Raw genomic sequence first — 20,999 nt, 5'->3', positions numbered from 1 at the left:
TGGATTAACTGAATGACCGGGTATAATCTGTAAATCCATTAGAAACGGATTTTAAATTGATGTTACCTGGAACTTTGACTCAGCTTTTGTTTTATGCAGCAGTTCGGGTTTGTTTTTAGCGGCTCAGAGGGAGGGGAGAAGTGTATTTGTTATGCTGCCTCATTTCATTCATAAGATGGCAAAAACACAGGCAATGCTTTGCAGTGCAGACTCAGCAATATCACTCTACTTGTTTCTTCAGTCATTTTCATTATGCAGCCGGGAGAAAGACATCATGCTGCATATAAAGCTGTCAGAGTCAGAGCTACAGAGACGCAGGCATTACTTCTTTCGTCTTCTTGTTTCCAATACACACTAAGCAATACATTTGCAGGGAAAGCATTGGAAGCTGCAGTTGTTGATGTTAGGTTGCTCAACACAGACAACCAACATCAACATCAGAACCCATCTTAACTAAATTAACTGTAGCTTTAAATTGTGCACTAGCTTGCCTTTGTGGCTATATCCATCATTCATCCTTTTTATGCGTATGCTCCTGTATTGGAGGCAGAGAAGTAGTTTAAAGGTGGGCTGATATGAAAAAATAAACACGTTTGTAATCAGGAAAAGTACCTTTGAGAGAATGACACAGCACTGTTGAAATATTCAAACTGTTAGGCACAAACACCAGTGGACTCACCCCCTGGTGCATTGATGCCCCTTCCAGTGGACAAAACATGATAAAGTGCCCTCTAATCATGACTTTCTGCGTACTGGCACCCCACTGCATACAAATGGTGCCCCTTTTATTTTTTTCACCCCAGCCCAAGTCCAAGAGGTGATCTTTTCATCTGGTATTATTTTATACCTTTAACAAAATCATGTTCATACAAGGTCAGAACCGATGTTTATCTTAAGACAGTTTATTTATATTTTCAATTGACAGTATCAGCCAAAAACAAACATTGAAAATCAAAATCATATCATGGCAATGGAACCAGAGGGCTTCAGGACAATGGTGGAAAAGAGGTGTAAAATCAATACCAGTTCCATCACAGACTATAAATTAGATCAATTCAAATACAGCTGTCTGCAGTTTTCTTTGACTATATATCGTATCTAATGCAAAGTTGAAAGAGCGAGGGAATGGGGGGGTCAATAAAGCCAGGGTCAAGGGTTAGGGGTTATCAACGGGTCAAAAGGTCATTTCAGTGGAATGAGGGGGTCGGTCTTTTGGCCAGGAGTTGCAAGTCAGGCACAGCATGGGCAGGGATGAGGTCAGAGAGGTTTAGGACATAGGGGAGAGTTTAGAACATGAAAGGCGAGAGGTTTCAGACAGGTCATGGTTATGGTAGAGAGGTCAGATTTCAGAAAATAAGGGTTTAGGGAAGAAGAGCTGTTGAGTGCTGACATTGCACTTATCATTCATTCTGAAATTTGGAGGGGGGAGGAGGGTGACTGGCACATGCACCTGGTATATGTTGCCAGGCAGCTGAAAGTGGGCGTGGTCACAGGAGAGCAAGGCGGGGCAGGCAGAGAAAATGAAGATACACAACAAGAGACGAGGAAGAGTCACACAATTGGCTCCCTGCAGAGGACGATTTCCAGCTCGCCACGGTAGAGCTTCCCTCCGTCAGACAGGCTCATGATGCTCTGCTTGTAGCCCGTCAGGTTCTTCACATCCACCTCCTGAACAAGTGAAATGATAGAGTCAGTAGAGTGGATACGTTCTTTAATTGGATCAAAAGTTGAGCTAAGCAAGCTAAATTCAACCAATTGTGTTCCAGCAGTTTTTCTTTCTGTCAAACCTTCTGTTATGAAGGTTGATGTTAGGCTATACTGTAGCATCGGGGTGGAGATAGCATCCACATTAAAAGTCCTGGGGATCATTCACCACACTGATGAAAAGTCAAGTTAAGTTAACTCATACTGTTTTCAAATGAGAGCCATATAAAAGGGACTTCAGCATGCCCTTGTGTGTTTATCAAACAACATTGTTCAACAGACAATCCTGTTTAACAACACTGTTAAACACAATAACAAATACACTGTGATTGTAATTACATGTTGAGCTTTTTAGCCCTTGATTTATAGTATAGTATAGTATAGTATAGTATAGTATAGTATAGAAGTTTTAAAGATTACAATGTTAATAAAAAGTTATTGTGTTCTAACATTTGTATGTTTTTCTATATGAATAATGTTAAAACAATCGTTGCCACAAAGACAAGCAATTAAGTCAACTGTATTTTGACATTGTTGTAGTATTGTGTGACTTTACTCACAATGTCAACCAAACTAAACATGAACTTATGTCACAATGTTGTGTCTTGGGCTTCTTTGTAAATTAAACCTGCGATATACTGAGCAATGTTTTTGCTGAGATCATTCTGAAATCAAAACTGATTACACAGTGTAATGGCTGTAGAAAAATGACACCATCTGTATATAGATTGGCTCGCTTGTACTATGCTATTTGATCTGCATCTGGGCTGCACAGCGGTTCAACACTGCTTTCTTATTCATAAAAATGGGTATTTAACTCTGCCTTTTCATAGCACTGAGATCAGGCTTTCTAGTCAAATTGAGATTCTTGCTGTTGCTTTTTGCTTTGGACCGATGCCAGGCTGCTGGCAGGAGCCATGTTGCTAACCTTTCTTTGCGACAGCAGCGCCAACAATAATACCGCAGGAAAAATGCAAGCAGGGGAAATTTGAAAAGTTGTCGTCTCCCGTTTGGTCCTGGTTTGTACCAATATATCCTGTACACATTCTGCATGGAGATGCTAAGCAGTTAAGACGCTTCAGTCATTTGATGATGCCAATAAAGCTTTTGATCTGGGCTTTAGCGGCCGTCAAAATTAATCATCACATGCACCTTTTTTGCTTGTTTTTTCACTTCTATTATTGTAATTCTGACATAAAGACAGCATGTTGTGCTAAATGATAATGTGTTAAATACAGATTTTAATGTTTCCATTTTGTTTCCGTTCGGATGCAAGGTAGGTATAAAGAGAATACACAGCAGAAATTATCAGAGAGAAATGCTTTCAGGTGCCAGTAATCTCAAGCCAGGCCACGGTATGCACTGCTATACAAATGCCTGTCGGACTTGAGCATCTCACCTTCTTGTTTTTCTGGTAGAGGTCTCGTAGCAGGGCGTCCAACTCCTGCTCATCGATGTAGCCATTCCCATCCTGAAAGAAGTTGACAGAGACACACCACAAATGTTATTTACATCTCCACACATTTGGAAAGGATTGGAAGGAAAGACAAGTTTACTGGAAACACCAGCCTTACACCTGATTTTGTTATTTTCAGCCAAAAGCCTGCATTTCCCTTCTAAACAGTGTGCACCAGCTATATTTAAATCCCGAGCTTCCTTTTTGTGCCCTGCTCCAATGCTCAACTTCATTCAATATTTTATGGCAGCCGTCATGAGTACATCGGCCAAATGGCCATTCAAGAATGACGATTTTAAAAGACTTCCCATTCACAACTCTGTAAAGGGGATTATCTGTAAAGTCAACATGGAGCCACTTTGCTAATTAATGAGTTATGTCTCACAGTAGTGTTTAGAGCTGGAAGCCAAAAACTAAGTCCAAATTGCTGGAAATGTTCCCTTGGCAAGAAGCACAAAACCTGTTCTGTTCATCAAGGCTCAGTCTCAAGATGACTTCAGAGCTAACTGGCTTGCCAGTCTTATTTTTTACTTTGGGAGATGCTCTTTGATGTTTACAAAGCAAAAGACTGAAGTGTCCTAGATCTTGGGAATAAAGTGTGAGTTCTATTTATTTACACTTTAAGGATGAAAGACTCGCGACTCTGCAGAGATACTGGAAGACGGAGCGCCATCAGGTATCAGTCAGTCTGACTCCGTTGCGTGCCATCTTACATTTCAGACATTTTCAAGGCCTTGCACAGTTTGGGGTTGAGGCACTGTGAGCCATGTTAACGTTCAGCTGACCAGACACACTTTGCCCTACCCATGATCTCTCAGTACCAGTGACAGCAGCTGCCTGTGTTTCAGCTGCAGGGGCTGAGCTCATGACAAAATGATGAAACTAATTACACACAGAAACGGTAGTGCTCCATTCGCAGAGAGAGTCCGCATGAATGGTGGCTCATCTATAATTTAACATTCAACCCTGTTCTCGGCAAGTGAGATCGAGAGTGTTAGCCTTCAGTCCAATCCGAGACATGAACATGCACGCAACCCACTGCACTCAAGAACTGCTCTGTTCTGACTCCTTACTCTCCAACCTTAAGTCCAGAGATAAAATATGGACTAAGGCCAAGACAGTCAATGGCAAGAATTATATTTCTTTTGTTTAAATGGAGAATAATACAATGTGAATTATTTAATTAAAAAATCAAGCAATTGTAGTAGGCTTATCCATGCTGGAGCGTGCTATACAGTATATGGTGGTTTACTATGAACATACTCAAATCCTTGTGAAACAAACAATTAATGTTTAAGACAGCAAATGTGTCATTAAGTGACTAAATCACTGCTACAAAAACCACATTACAGAGTAGAAAATCATTTAGCTTCAATTAAAGATGATGTATTTCACTGACTAACAATAATGGGATATTAAAGCAATTACCAGATAACAAGTAGCTCTCCCCTGTAAATCTGTTCTATTCCTGTCTGTCTTGTATCATATCACTCCCCGTAATCTCTCCTTGCCCATCAACTCCTAATGTGGAAAATGTGGCCATTAACTCACTACTGTTCAACCACCCTGAGCTGTTTACAGAGGGGCAGGTGTGCTAAGCTTAACTCATTTCCCTAGGTGGTTAGGGAGTGCCCAAGGTACAAAATTTGCATATGCAGGATTTTAACAAAAGGGAGACTCCAAACCAAACAGCGCTGAGTCATGCAGACGACTTAACTCAAGAGTCTAGACTGTTTTTTGCAAAGTGCGCACTGTTGCAAATGCAATGTGTTCTTACTTAACATTGTTACTATACTGTGTTTTTTCTTTCCCTGAATCCTCCCATAACAGGATCGTATCAGGGTTCTTACAGAATATTGGAAGTAAAATTCAAGGATTTTATTTGAGGTTCAAGAATATTCCTCAACTTGAAAACATTACGGTTCAAATTTCGCCTTTTCCAAACTTTAAAACTTAATACTTTGAATTCTGCACATCAACTTTCAGACATTGTACCCAGTTTTGCAGGAATAAACCTACCTCCCTCAGTGTCCCACCCCTTTTCAAGTAAGTTTCTATTCAACAAGCCTCAGCTAAATTCAATTCCTATTTTCAAACATACCTTATTATTTTAACCAACAAATATTTAATTAACATTCAACAACAGAGCTTCCATGATGTTTTAATAGTTCCTCCATGGCTGAGACACATGGGAGATGTAGTTGTTGCTCACAAAATAATTTGGTAGCTGTTTTTAATCAATATAAACAATGAGGTCTTCAAATGTTACTGTCCAGCAGTGTGGTCGACAGTAGCACCCCAGTTTTTCAAGGGTAGACAGTTTTAAGATACAGTTTTAAGAAACTGTCTATGGCAAAAATACACAGAAAACTGAAAGCTAGTGGAGGAGAAGCTAACCTCAGAAGATGGGCCAGTGTGTTTGGAGAATGTGGAAAGTAAAAGACAACTATATTTAATACCACTGACAGTAAATTGTGTCCTACCTTGTCATAGTATGTGAAGATGGCATTGAACTGCTCGCTGGTCAACTTGACACCCTGTAAAAAGTGGGGACATATTATGACATATTGAAACATACCATTTTCCAGTTCATAATTTTATTTTGGGTTACTACTAGAGTAGGTTTTACATGCTTTGGTGCTCAAAAATCGCATCAGTTTTCTTATACTGTCCAGCGATGCAGCACTGTGTTCCCCCTCCTTCAGAAACGCTCTGTTTTAGCTCCTGTCCCTTTAAGGCCCCTCCTCCCAAATATTCAGTCTGTTTGATTGGTCAGCTTACACGTGCCTGAGCCAGCACCACTAAACAACAGAGCAGCTGTGCTAAATCAATTCTTACGCCACTAGACAAAAACTATGCAAAAGTGTGACACTGTGGCATAATGTTATGTCACAAAGTCACAGAATTAAGGGCAAGGCTATTGTTGAGACATTTCAGGAGCAGTGTTTTCTGTGGGAGAGAGGAGCTTCTGTTGGTGTGGACTTTTTAACCTGCATGATGATTTTACATGCACAATAACCTATAACACTGCATATAACACACTGAAGGAAAGGGAAAAAATATAATAGGTATCCTTTAATTTTGATTTCTAAGCTACAATCAGCTAAATATCAGAAGTGACAGTAAGATGGTATATCATACAGTAAAGGGGCTATTTAAGCTACATTAATAGTATCTAATGTAGCCATTTTGTTTTGCATGAACATTTCTTTCTGCACCATGCTTGTTCCCTACCTCGAATTTGAGTAAGAAATTCTCCTGAACAGGGAGAAGCCTGTGGGAGAGAGACTTTATTAGTGGACACAAAAGTTGTTTAATAATTCAAATGTGATGATGGTGAATGAAAACCAGCATGCAGTATGTTTCGACGTTTACATAGCGAACAGAGGCAAGTAAAATTGCACATTACCTTGCCATCTCCGACAGGCCCAACTTCCCATCTCCATTCAGATCAAACATCCTGAGCTACAAAGAGGAAGCAGAGCAGAGATAGGAAGGGACAGAGGAGAGAGACTGAAAGGAAAGTTTTTTATAGATATGTGCTGTCAAGATGAAAGCAAATGCGTCCCATGAATTTCATTGACTGAGAAATCGAATGGACGGCCATAAAGTTTCTACCTTTATTACAAATCTACACCTTTTTGCTCATAGTTTGAGATGTTTAACAGAGGACCAGTAAAGAGACTGTCCATAAAACTTATTTCAGACATTTCAGTTAATGCAGTGGGATAGGGATTTTTTTTTAAAAAGTTCTCTTTTTTAGGGCAGAGTGGAGAATAGAATACAAAAACTTCCAAAAAGCTGATTTTCTAAAGTTCATCCAAAACTGAAGAGTCAATCATTATCTCCAGTTGAAAAAACATAGCGCTTATCTGGTGTAATCCCATTCCCCAGAAGCCCATGAACCCAAAGTAATTAGAAAGATGTTATTTCCACCCATTTTAATGCCAACATCTAGCTACAAAGCTAAAAGCGTTAGCACGCACCCCATCAGCAGTGGGTGCACAAGCTTGACAAACTTGACTTGACATGAGTCTTCTCAAATCAGTTTGGGCTCTAGGGGCTTCTGGAGACTTGGATTGCAGCTGACTAGCTAATCTTATGGATTTTTTGTTGTTGTTTTTACATTTTAAAAGATGCCCCCATCTACTTCAGTTGTTGAGCAGTTTTGCTGTGAAGCTCCACAAATGTTTTGTGCTCTACGAAACTTCACCTGACTTTCCGTCGGCATGGGGGTGAGCAGATAATGAACAAATTTTCATTTTCCTTGCAACTTATCCTTTATTTATGGTCCGTCAAAACAAGAGCTAAAGATGGCTTTCTAATAATTGAACACAACGTTGTTGCAAATGTATTCATGTATATATATAATAAAAATATATGTATGAAAGCATTAATTTAAAATGTTGCCAGTTTGTTGACAAAATTTCTCTATTGAAAATTGAGCCGGGATTTACAGTTGTGTTGAATGATATGCTATTATGATACTCGCAATAACCAACAGAAGAAAACTGAGCTACAGATTTATTTAAAACATTTCTTCTGGATGGATTTTACAGGCTACATGTCCGACGCAAACGTGCCTGTCTTACCTTTGATGAAGGTTTTCATTTTAACCAGAACATAACATCTGGCTGTCATGATTTAGAGTTTTGGTTTGGTCATTTCCCTTTTGTTTTCTTTTGTAGATCATATCCTCATTTGTCTTGTTTTACTTTAGGCTTCCTGTCTTTGTCTGTTTTCTCCGCCCTTTTTTCTGCTCACCTGTGATTTGGGTTTTTCCTCTGACTTTTCTTTGCCTTCCTTTTGTTGCTTGCACTTTTGATTTTGGACATCAGTGTATGATTAAAGCTGGCTTTTTGTTCTTTTACCGTCCTGCTTTTGTGTGTCTTGCATTTAGGTCCCTTTTTGATAAACTCTTAACAATGGCATTGCTAGTATAGTGTAAGTATTTGCTTTATTCACTACAGCAAATGCTCAGCAGCAGCAGCAGCAGCAGCACCTTAGTTATATTGTTGCCTGTGTTTTTAATTAATGTGGATTATTTCGCAAATCTCAATAAACTTGCTGTGTTCCCTCAATTACTGATTTTACCATCTGTGGCTCTAATGTGTAATAAAGATATAAAGAATGAAAAAATGACCAAGTGTATCTATAAGTGTGTGGAGGAAAATGCACTCCAGCAAATCAGGTCAGGTCAGCTCTGGGTCATCCAAGAAGTAGCAGATGTTAGAGCACATCTGGGCTGTAAACGCTCAACCTGCAGGATATGATGGGTCACAACCACTCAGTCGCACAGCACTGCTGCCACCAACACAAACTGTAGGTCTCTGAGGTCTTCCAGGACAGACAGACACGAGACATATATCTTTCATAAAGAATGCATATGACTCACAGTGTTTCTCTAGGATTTTATTGGTGTTTCCAAAGTTTTACTTTTTATACTTGTTCAGCCATTTATAGTTTTTTTTATGACTTTGAGAGACTCTCAGTTTGTCACTGAATGTATTTTATGAGCTGATAGAGGAACTCTGTGAGCAGTGTCCTCTTTCAGCAAGAAGCAGATCCTCTTCTGGACTTTTAAATTACCGGCTAAGTATTGAAATATATGCGTTTTGATTAAAAATCACAAAAAAACTTGTGATTCTGCATACGGTTTAGCACAAAATAATAGAGATATATTCTTAGCTGTGTCCTTGTGTGAGTGAGTCTTACTATGGTCTGTGTGTACTCCTGGAGCTTCTGGTCATCGTAGTGTCTGTTGGCCTTCTCCAGCAGGTCTGACAGAAATCCCTGAGGACAGATACACACGTAAATAAGAAAAAACTGAAGAAGAAGAGGCAGTAGTATGGCATATACAGGGTCTACAATCTCATCATTTCACTTAAAAATCAAAGCTATGCATCTTTAATAAATATTTTGGAATAAAATGTGTAGCTACTGGTACAATTTGGTATCAGTTAAACCTTTTCTAAATTCATCTTTCAATATTCAAAAATATGGACTGCAAAACAGCAATCCTCTCCTGAAGTACTGTTAAATGAGGCATATTATGCTAATTTTCAGGTTCATCATTTTATTTCTGGGTTACTGCTAGAATAGGTTTGCATGCTTTAGTGATCACATTAGTTTTCTCATACTGTCCAGTGCTGCAGCTCTGTGTTCCCCCTCTGTCTGAGACACTCTGTTTTAGTTTCTGTTTTTTTAAGGCACCCTGCACAAATAGGGCTTCAGTTCAGTCTCTTCAGTTTTGAGGGTTTCCATGTTTTTACATTAACTGATGAAGGAGTAGAGGAAAGATAAATGAAGTAAGGAAAAGAAGAGGGTAGGATGGATTAACATAATTTCAGATGGATGGAGAAACAGACAAAAATGACGACGATGATGAATGATCAAAAGTATCTTATGAATTTATTTTGTTTTGTATGTGAAATACTCATCTGCGGAGTAAAGAGTAACTTCAGCCATCAGGTACAGTACATTTAATGCAGTAAAAGAGTAATGAAAATTAAACTGAAGCTACTGCAGTACCATTATCCCAAACGTATTAAGCTGAGTACTTAAGTTGATATACTCAGATATTTTCCGTGTCAGCTCCCAGTCATGAGGTGAGACAAATGTCTGCTTCCTGTGATCTCATCTGCACTTCTTCTAAAGTTTTCAAAAAGCCACACCAGAGTAACTCGTCTGCACCTGGTCAGAAATGTGATGCCAAAACAGCCCAAGCAGCCTAATCTGTCCATGACCCTGCTCACTGACCCTGTTGATGTTTTCCTCCCCATGTGTGGAGTGCTCCCCTTTATATAATTTGACACAACATTTCCAAAAGGTGTTGAAGTGAATAACATTTGTGCATTCTACAAATATTTTTTGCATCTGAATCCTCACCTGAAAAAACACACTCATGGTCATTGGGGAATTTCCTGTGTAGAAGCCACTTAACTCTCCTTGGTCAAAGCTGCTGCCTGGCTTTACTCGCCCATATGCTCACATGTATCAGAAACAATGGCGAATCGCACTGAAAACCCTCAGTGTCGATTATTTTGAAATGTTGATTATCTGCAGAAGTTTTTAGCTAATATGTCTCTTGATGACGCTAACGGTGCAAAGACTACAGCTTGGATTGCCACTTTCTTATTTTTACTTGATTTCTTTAGTAGTTAGTTATGAGATCAGTTAGCACTTCTGGTTCCCTCGTCTCAAAGTCCATGGGTTTTTTGAATGGGTTTTCAGTTAAATGCCTGAAATAAGGTGTGTGGTTACCACGGGCTTACATCTAGGAGGTGAGAAAACATAAAAATGCACTCAAGTTAAGTCTATTTTTACACTTAAAATGAATCAAAGGTATGAAAAAAACATTGATGAGTTGAACTGAAAAACATGCCTTTTAATATATGTAAATCAAATGTAAATGACTACAGGAAAAGACAGGGGATATGGTTTAAGCAGCTATGTAGCTTCTCAAGCGGCTAGTAGCCCATCTAATAGTTACAGTTTAGTGGGGTAGGTGCTCTTTTACATGTGTGAGTGACGCATTTGGATGTGTGTGGGGGAAAAAGAAAGAAAAACAGACATAACACAATAAGAATATGTATGACCAAGTCAGCAGATGAACAAATAACATTTGTAAAAAGGCACTGCAGGTTATGCTCTTTGGGATGCAAATGTAGATGTATTATCAGAACATGGATGAAAGCCATTTCCATTAATAAGATGCAATATGCTTTATCACTGAGCATTATAATTTGCAACATACCTTCAATTCATTTGCTTCAATGTAGCCACTGCGATCTGTATCATATCGCCTCCATGCCTAAAGGAAAGCAACAAAACAAAAGAAATGTTGGATTAGCAGCGGTTCTTCAGCACTGATGCACAAAGCATCAGCCTTCTGTGGAGTGATTAACATTTCTCCCCCAACATTAATTCTCTCTGATCGAACCCCGGCTTCTCTTTAACTGCGCTAAGAGTTTGATTTTTCCCTGCTGCAGAGAAGAAATCGTTCCAGAGGGGACGACCACAAAAGCCTGGACCATCGCTGTAATCACGTGGTTTTCAATACGATCCCATTCACCCGCACACAGAGCAGAGGGCACCGAGAGTCAGAGAGAGAAATGATGGGGGGGAGGAGAAAGTCATTTTAATGAATGTTTTAATCTAGCAGCTGTCCCTGTCCAAAGAAGAGGCTCCTTATCAAAGATGGATGGCCTTCCCCCTTTCTCTTTCTCCTCTCCTCCTCCTCCCCTCTGCTCCTCCTCTGGGCTCTGCAGAGAGGAGCTACAGTGGTGTTATCCATTATATATGACTCTGAAAATAGAAGGTCCTGCTTCCTCATTCTAACACTTTAAAAACCCCTCCGCCCACTTCCTCCTCCCTGCACCCTTCAACAAAGACTGATTAATCCCCCTCTCTTGCTTTATGTTCTCAAACTCCGGCTCTCAACTTCCCATCGACATTTCATTTACGTCCTCTCTGTTCCAGCGCTCTCTCGTTTGCCCTTTGTATCCTTCTCTCTACACACCTTCTCTTTCACTCATCCTCCTCCTCTCATTTCATTATTTCTTTTCAATATGACACAGGAGACAAGGACAGTCCCTTCCCCACATGTAATTGGTTTCTAATTGGCTCCGTTCTTTCGTCGCAGCACATCTTACACGGAATCTGCCATTTTTCTTATCTTCTGAAGGCATTTTGTGGAATTAATGGTTTCCTTTTTTCTAGTAGCTTTCAACACACATCTTGCTCTGCTGAAGGCTTTTTGTTCCTCCTTACATTCATCCGTTATTCATAATTCACAGCAGTGCTAAACTTTTTTATACCATATTTGGACATTTACATATATAAATGATTTCTCAAACACGTAAGTTGGCTGTTAAATAGTAGCTAAAGTGATTAAGGTGCTCTGCTAACCGTAAATGTCTTGTTGTTAACACATCTGACTTCAACATATATTGTATGTTTACTTGTTATGTGAAAATACATCCATATAGACCACCTTAAAAAATACAGCACTGGGCTGGTTTCCAGTGGGTAACTGTTTTCTACAGATATTTTGAACATCTGGTTGAGGTATGCCAGCTGTTGACTAGCATAAGTAAAGTGTCTGAAATTTTTCTGTGAAGTTACTACAGATTACAGTACTAGTTTATCATACTGTGTAGACAAAAGTTTTCCAATTCTACCAATTGGGTTTTAGGCCAACACTCCTCTGCAGAAACCCTCTACGGTTACCCATAACATGCTGAAACACATTTTATATGTTTGGAAAACCACCTGCAGCCTTAGTAATTTGATTGTCCAGTTACTGAGCATAAGACACCAAGGCTAATGGGTTGCATAAAATTAGCTTAGTCGTCAGTGTGTGATGACAGTGTGTTTTACAGCATTAACACAGATTACAGTATACATACAGAATATTGAATGAAATCAGTACATTTTCAAACATTTCACCTACTTTCAGCTATTAACATCAGCCAACTATCTGACTAATGCTTGCTTTATTTGTGCTCAGCCAATAGACGATATACACATGGCGGCCATTTTCCTCTGACATTAAGCTAAGGGGGGGAAGCTGGAATGTTTGGATAATGTTATGGTGCTGTTGTTCGTGTTGAAGGTGGTAGAAGCACAGGGATCCTGACAAATTTCAATAACTTGACCGCTTCCCAATTGATAAGCAACTGAACAGACGATGGATAGTAAAAATCTGGAGGGAAATCAGGCAACATTTGATACCTGTTAGCTAGCGATTACTGGTCAGCTAAACCAGCATACTGTATGTTTCACCTCCAGGTTTAAATAAATATGCCCAAGATGTGTGCTGATATTTTATAATTATCGAACACCTTTCCTATCATATCGTGTTAATCAGGTGAAATGGTAACAATTTGTCGGATTCCCTACTTTAGTCCCTACTATAGGATTTGCAACCTGGAACACAGCAGTAAGACAGCTGAGCTTCTCACCTCGGGTGTAGTGTCAGAGGAAAATGGCCGCTGTGTGGATATGGTCTATTCTACAGTCGATGTTCATGATGGACCAGCTGTGGTCGCTCAACCACTAAACCTCAGCAGCAGAATCGGTCAACTATGTGCGCTGTAGGCAGAGAGCCTGTGGTTTTCTTCTCAGACTACTCCAATTCATTCCACTAATTAGTCCACCTTCAACCATAGACAGGAAACTAATCTGTGAAATTAGCTGGTAGGTAGAAACGAGAACATGCAGGCTGTCTCCCCTCCATGGTTGACTGCCTCTGCTCTATAATGTACGGTTGGTTAAGTAAGTATGTCCTGCCTCGTGGCATTTCTTGGTGAACAGAAGCTTTTGTATAAACATTTTTTGTAAGGAACTGATCAAATGGCAGAGTTCATCAATAGGAGACAGCAGCTTTGCATTTAAAAATAATTAATACCGGCCCATTCATACACACAACGAGACACTTACCGCCATGAACTCGGCACTGGAGCTGACAAACTGTCTGAAGCAGAGCAAGAAGTTCTCTTCAGTTGGGAGAATCTGGGCCAGCTAGAGGGAGAAATGATGGGAAATGGGAGTGGTGAGAACACAAAATGGTGGGGTCAATATGCTTGCAGAGAAGAGATGGAGACCGGGGAGCTTTTTGTCTGCAACACCTCACATGGGAAACTGAGACATAAATAATAGAGAGCCATAACCTTGGAAGCGGGGCTATGCCTAGCTTAGAACTATTTTTAAAAATCATGTTTTTGGGTGAGACAAAGACGGCCTTTGCACCTGATTTTCAACAATTGACAGGAAAGCTCATTTGCAGATTTCCCATGCGGGAGGTGGATTATTGAACAGAAGCTCTCCTTGCATCTCTTTCAAATCACACTCAAAAAAGGGTAAAATTGAGGGAGAGCAGTATCCTAAACCGACACTCCATTACGACTATCATAAAGGCTGTATTTACGCATCGATTGGAAATATTGACCAGGCCTCTGAAGCCTCCCGGTTGTATCTGTTTGGCTCTGTGAATTATCTTTTTCTCACTGTCCACAGAAAGCAGAAAACTCAAACCTTATCTACTGGGTTTTTTGGGTCTGAGCCGACTGTAGTCTGTGGTAGGCTACTTCATCAGACCGATATGAGTGATAGTAATGTGGTATTATAAAAAGCAATATAGCTTCTCAACGTATCATTTTATCTCTGCAGTGAAGTGAGTAAGCACAATTCCAAAAATGGCAAAGTAGGAGGCTAGCTTCTGTTGCCCTGTTTCCAGTCTTTATGCTAAGCTAATGGCCGGCTGTGGCTACATATAAGAGAGCGGTATCAATCTTCTCACCTAACTCTCGACTGGATAGTGAACTAGTATATTTCCCAAAATGTCAAACTACTCTTTGAATGAAAATGACAGATTTCCAACCATAGTATGAGATGCACCTTGAAGGCCTTACCTCTGACATCTCAATTCTTCCATCTTTGTTCTTGTCGAACTTCTGCATGAACTCCTTCATCTTTTCTCTGAATGTGGGGTTTGAAGGGTCCTAGAAAAAAAATTTGTACTTAATACCATTGAAACCTGAGGGATCAGAATATCTGTATTTAATCTCTGGTCCCTGAACTCACCACTCCTGCTCCTCTCCGGGCCATCTCCAACTCCCTGAAGAAGTTCTCCAGCTCCTTCCCCTCGATGTAGCCATTGCCTGGAAGACAGACGGACCAAAACAGCATGTAATCGCAACATACCACAAAGGACCTCTCTCAGTATTGCTGACACGCAAAAACCCCATCAGCAGATGTGGTCACAGTGTCAAACAGATCCCAGCATGGCTCACTTTTTGCCCGAGTATTGATTCAAACATGAGCCTTTTACCAGTAGCTCTCTTCCTTCCCCTCTGGCTCGATAGATTAGGCTATTGACTGACACGATGCAAACTGATCACTCCTCAAAGACTGTGTGTTCACAGGGTTGTAAGCGAGGAGAGGCTATATATGGAAAATTGCTTCTCTAGGATTTTGAAGGTGATGATCCACAGGCAGCTTCTTTTATTCCACAAGGATCAATACTTCCTTCAGCAGGGGAGTTTGGCAAATGGGACGAATCAATATGGATAACAGTGCAGTGACAATTTCTACCTGAATTTTGTGTGTGTGTGTGTGTGATGATATTCTGTCATGAGGAACTGAGGCTTCAGATGTCTTAACCTTGTCTTTGCTGCATGCGATCAATCATTTTTGACAGACTGTCCCTGTTTAAAAAGTTGTGCTTATCCTGAGATGTCCACCACATTTTTCCCTTTCATGCCAAATTTAGCTCGGGGATAATAAAGTTGGTTTCTTGTTATGTTATTTTCAACTTACTCCTGGTGCTCTGCCGCCCTGACAGCAATCTATTCAGAGGACAAATGAGTATGCTCGCTTCACCCAGGTAGTCTGTGAACCTGTGCCAATAGTCTATCAACAAGCACGCTGAATGGCTGGACAGATGGCTCCAAACGATGTGACTAGCTGCTTCAATAAAACCCTGGAAGGCAGAGCTGCCTCATTAAACTCTAACAAAGATTATTATGCCATCCACTTCCTCTCCTCTCTCTCTAACTTGCCGTCGCTCTCTGTCATCTTCTACCTAACTCCCTCTCTCTTAACCAGCCAACATCTTAGCCTCTTTGTTCTATCCATGGAAATGTTTGCATAAGTTTGTGTGTGTGTGTGTGTGTGTGTGTGTGTACAGTGTGTATGTGTGTGTGGGCATGCATGCATTCCTGAGTGATGTTATCAAAACTCATGAATACAAGCTCTGCCTTTTTCGATAAGTGGGACAGTAGAATGCCTTGCTGCGACCGAGCCTCCCCTCCTGTGGGTCTTATTGACATTTAGCGCTCTCGTGAGGAATGGACCTGCTTGATAATTAAACGGAGTAAGATGTGATTAACTACAAGGCGAATTGCATAAAATGACAATAAAAATAGATTTATGAAAAGATTATGCCGGGGCGCTGTCATACATTCAATAAACGCGTCAATAAATCCATCCACCCCATTATATTTGTGCATAAGGGAGCATCTGTTTGTTCTGTGCTTATTCAGATGGAGGATAAGTGCTCTCAGCTCCCAGCAGCCTTTAAGCCACAACAATATGCTTAAGGTAGCCTGTGTGTTCTTTTCTATGAGATGCTACATGTGCTGCAGACTAATTACAGAGTGTCCGTCTTGCATTAAACCGTGTAAATGAACACATTCTCCTCTCTTGCACTTTAAAGGTCTAAACAAACTAAATAAACAAACTCTCTTCCCTTTCATGACTGAATAAACTGAATAAACAAACTGACCTTAAAGGACAACACAATTTCATACTGTTTTGCTTTTTTTATTTTATTTTACATTTGGCGGACCCTGCCACCTTTCTAGCTTCAAATAGCGTTCTGGGACCTTATTTTCCTTTGAGAACAGCTTGTTTAGTCAGATATGGAAAAGATTACCTCATTCATATTGTAAATATTAAAATTCTGAGTTTGAGCTTCTTCTCCAAAACTACATAGTCCCCCTTTAAGTGTGCAGATAAAAAAAAAAAAAGTCACTGCCAGTGGCTACATTTTATGGCTGAATTCGACTCAGCTCAAGATCGTTCAATCTAAATGTCAAATAGCTAGTTTTATATGTCATAATGAGAGCACTCCTCCCAACCTACTCTCACACACTTTGGTCTTTCCATGCAAGCACTCAAAGCTTGCACCAACCAGCAGTGGGCTAAAATGTAAAAAAAAACAACCACTTTTGTCCCAAACACACACTCTCAGATACTGCGTCATAACAGTCCCAGGAGATGTTGGTAAAGGCGTTTTATTCCTCTACTAGTTCTGATTCAAAAATTCAACCCCAACAGAGGAAAACTCTCAAAGTGGGCAGCTGTGCCACACGAGTGCATATTTAAAGCCTATATAAAGTGCATTTGCCTTTCAAAGGAGAGTGCAGCCCTGCCTATTCAAATGTTTGGTGTTGAGATTACAGCTGGGTGGATTCAGGAGTTGGATGCGTGCTTCATATTCTGGATTTACATATCCAGGTTAATAAAAATAATTGACAGCAAATGCTCTATAATTAGCCAAAGGAAGTGCAGTTGTTTCCTTTTCCAGCTTTGAAGTGATTGAATTGAAAAAAAAAAAAAAAAAAAAGGGCTGACAGAGACAGCAGAGAAAGATGAGAGGGACGCAGAGCGGAGGAGCTTGCGAGCGACGCAATCCAGATGAGACTTGATCCGGGGCCAACAGGGGAATATGTGGTTTCATCATCTCTGGGTGCATTTGCCTCCTGTGTATTTTTATCTGCATCTCAGAGATGTTTACTCAATCTGAGCAAACAAATTAGCTCTCCTTTTTCTTTCTGCCGAGCCAGAAGACACTCCCAGTAATGAGAGCAGAAATCAAACACTGTAGCCAAATCTGTTGATGCACACCGGCTGGATTTGATTTGCAAAGTGGCTCGTTGCAAAGCACAGTATGTAAAATACCTCCGCAGTATGGACTTCAAGATCTGGCGGGTGGGACTGATAGCCATAATCGGGCCAAAAAGAGTAATAAAAGCAGCAGATGTGCCAACTTTGTGTGTGTGCTCATATGTAGAAACTGAGCTGCTGAGCCCCTCCACCACCACACCACCCCACCCCACTCCTCCTCATTCCACCTTGATTTCCCCGCTGAATACTTTTCACCATGTGAGCAGGCGTCAAAAACAAATCGCGTTAATGATGAATTCCCCGGAGTGCGTGTGTAAAACAAATAGCTGCCACACACTCGTCTTATCTGCAGGTGTATTTTTGGACATCTCCATCTGAGGACTCACTTCTATGTCCCGGTCTGACTCTGAACTCTCTGTCTCCTCTTCAGACTGACCGCTCTGGACTTTTGAGTCCGTCCAGTGCTTTTCAAAAGGGTTTCATCAGCACTTTCATCAGCTCTCAGCCTGTCCTTAATCCACAGAGGAGTCTGCAGACCTTCAGCTGAACTGAGAGCTTGAAAAATGTCCATTATTTGACTTTTGAGGCTTCTGTGACAGCATGGCTGATGTGTTCATTTGAGAGAAAAGGAACTCGCCCTGTGTCAGATTGTCACACTGCAGCACAGACACATGCACACAGTGATATTTGCAGAGTGAGAACTGAACAAATGTGTGCGGAGATGAACAGGACTGATGCAAGGAGAGAAGACACTGATCAAGATCGAGGAGGGAAGAAACTCTGTCTCTGTGTCTGTGTGTGTGTGGAAGAGTGTCGTTGAATAAATTAGTGCATGGGACAATCTCATGTTGACACACATCACATCATTATCACATAAATCCATTTGTTATCCTACACAGGGCTTCTTCCACTGCTTAAAGAGCTCCACCACCTGACAGACTGCAGGTATTGATGAAGCCTAAATAAGCCATTTTTTTAAAATGGCAAATGGAAATCAATACAAGGAGCATCAGTCAGAGACAATTACTTATAGGTAACATCCAAACTGTCAATGATTACGGGCAACTGTACCCTGCAGAGAAGCCTCATTAAATGACATATTGATTGCAAAACAACACTTTAAATCAAATTCCTGCATTATTGGGAATTAAAAGGTCAGGGTGTACTTCACTGACCAGGAGACGACTTGATACACAGAGGAATAAAGGCTGAATGCATCCAAACCTGCAGATTCATGTGCAATTTATACACCATTCAGGTAAATAAATATATTTTTAAATCTCAATATCTGCAATTAGTCTGCACATGCATTTAGATAAAGGAAATAATAACAATAATAATAATAATAATAATAATATAAACTCAGGCAGTGTGGGGTTTTGTTAAGCATTGTAAATCTGGTCCGACATCAGCTCTCCAACAATATTAAAGATGATAATTAGACACGAAATAGTCCCTCTCATATTCCTAAAATATCATCGAGCAAATTGAGTTTACAGAAATATAAACTTGTGTCATTCTTTCTGATACCTTTTTCTCCTTAACCTCCAAAATTGTTTAACACCTTAAAGGAGACAAACTTTCGCAGGGATCATTTATTTGCTATTTTGCAGGATGATGCATTTCACTCCGTTCCCATGCCTTCCCCCTGCATGACTGCATCTCCCACCTCTGACATATCATTCAGTCGTCTCTCCTAAGTTTGTAATAACTTTCAGTGTCCTACCGTCCGCGTCGAAATGTTTCCAAATGTCGAGGAACTGGGACGCGGTGACCTCGGCCAGGTGCAGGTGAGGAGGCTGCTGTGCTTTATTTGCCATGATGCTCTTGACGGATGCTGCTGCTGCTGCTGCGGGTCAGAAAAAATCCGCTCCAAACTTTTCGGTGCCTCTTGGATCAAACACACCCCTCACTGTGGCCCCTGCGCGCCGCCCGCCGCTTTTTAACCCCGGCGCGGGAGAGGCAACGCCGCTGCTCCGCCGCTAGGGGCGCATTGCCACCGACTGTATCCATCTGAGTCAGCGTCTCCCTCCCTCCCTCTCTCTCTCTCTCTCTCTCCCTCTCTCTCTCTCTCTCTCTCTCTCTCTCTTTGTGTGTGTGTGTGTTCTTCCAAGCTTGATGTAGTTTTGTGATAGGACATCTCGGGCACTGCAGTGGATAGACTGACGTGTGCGTATCAATGTGTGTGTGTGTGTGTGTGTGTGTGTGTGTATGTGTGTGAGATGCAGATAGTGAGCAGACTGTGTCGTTGTTGCATCATCATGCTTTACAGTAGAGCAGCGTGCATGAGTGTGTGTTCCAGCACACGTGCACACACGCCAATCCCCGTATTTCTGTGTGCTGTACGCTTCTGCGTGTGTGTTTGTGTGTGTTCCTTCCCACATCTGTGTGTGTATCTAAGCGTGCAGCTCCCCGAGCCTATCTGCCAGTGTGTGAGGCTTCACAGACTTAATTAGAACTCACACACTAATCACATTTCCCACACTGCCTCCAGCCACCAGTGATTAGCCCACATAATAAATGTAAATTCTGGAAGAAAAAAAAAAAAAAGGGGTGAAAAAAACTTTTTCATTAATGACCAGTCTACCGTGCAGAGGGGCAGGCAAAGCCACAGATCCTATTAGGAGAATGAGGATGAAAAAAAGTATACTCATATATATTTCTTCAACTCATTTACTGGAGAGGTGATAATATTCAGGATGAAGTAATAAGACGGTAATGAGCAGGAGGGCAAGTATCCCTCGAAGCACTTTACTGCTGTCGGATGAAATCTGCATAAAAGACACACATGAAGAAAATTAATATGTTTCAATTGACTCACAAGCTTTGACTCAATCCTGCGAAGAGGACTGGGCACGTGTTACAAGCCCTGGAAGGTGATTTCACACAAGTTTGGAATTAAAGCGGGAAGAACACAGGTGTGACGGATAACGATGGCTCCTGAGAATCCACATAAGTCACGCCTGGATCTGGAGCACCTAAACTCAATGCACCTGTGCCTTCTCTGCTGTGACACGTCAAAACGTCTCCTGTGAATAGGACATCCCATCAACTTGTGTGAAAGCTGCTGTTAGCGATGTTGTCATTTTTTTTTTTTTTGCAGTTAGCAATCTTTACCAAGGGTGTTACATTCAAATCTGGACAGTGTAAGAGGTGGAGCCCCATTCATTCCTATGCAAGCTGCTCAGTGGCGCGGGAAGCCAAAATCAAGACCCCAGAAAGAGTGCATAAGTTGAGCCATTCGGTCCAATAAAATTGTGAAAGTCTGGAAGAGCCACAAGATTAAATTATTTTATCCCAATACACGTTAGCTGTGTGCTGAACACGGGAAGTTGGACTTCTTTGGCGTCAAAATGCCACTTTCACAGGAATGAACAGCCCCCACCTCCAAAATTGTACCCAGAGTTAATGTCCTTGGCCAAAATAG

The 20,999-nt window shown here is 40.9% G+C and overlaps 1 protein-coding gene across 1 annotated transcript; it reads right to left on the bottom strand.

Moving 5' to 3' along the window:
- Window positions 1-879: 879 nt before the first annotated feature.
- Window positions 880-19,501, bottom strand: calb2a (calbindin 2a). Its single transcript, XM_084363758.1, has 11 exons — window positions 19,299-19,501; window positions 14,747-14,823; window positions 14,575-14,664; window positions 13,604-13,684; window positions 10,917-10,973; window positions 8,876-8,953; window positions 6,570-6,625; window positions 6,395-6,434; window positions 5,644-5,697; window positions 3,104-3,175; window positions 880-1,668 (listed from the first exon to the last, which is right to left on the bottom strand). The coding sequence occupies exons 1-11, from the start codon at window positions 19,390-19,392 to the stop codon at window positions 1,552-1,554; spliced, it is 816 nt and encodes a 271-aa protein (XP_084219884.1). The 5' UTR covers window positions 19,393-19,501; the 3' UTR covers window positions 880-1,551.
- Window positions 19,502-20,999: the final 1,498 nt, after the last annotated feature.

This window comes from Pagrus pagrus (assembly GCF_965226575.1).
Source record: "Pagrus pagrus genome assembly, chromosome: 10".
Classification (NCBI taxonomy): domain Eukaryota; kingdom Metazoa; phylum Chordata; class Actinopteri; order Spariformes; family Sparidae; genus Pagrus; species Pagrus pagrus.
The sequence above is the reverse complement of the archived record's forward strand: the minus strand, read 5'-3'. Positions and strand labels throughout refer to the sequence as shown.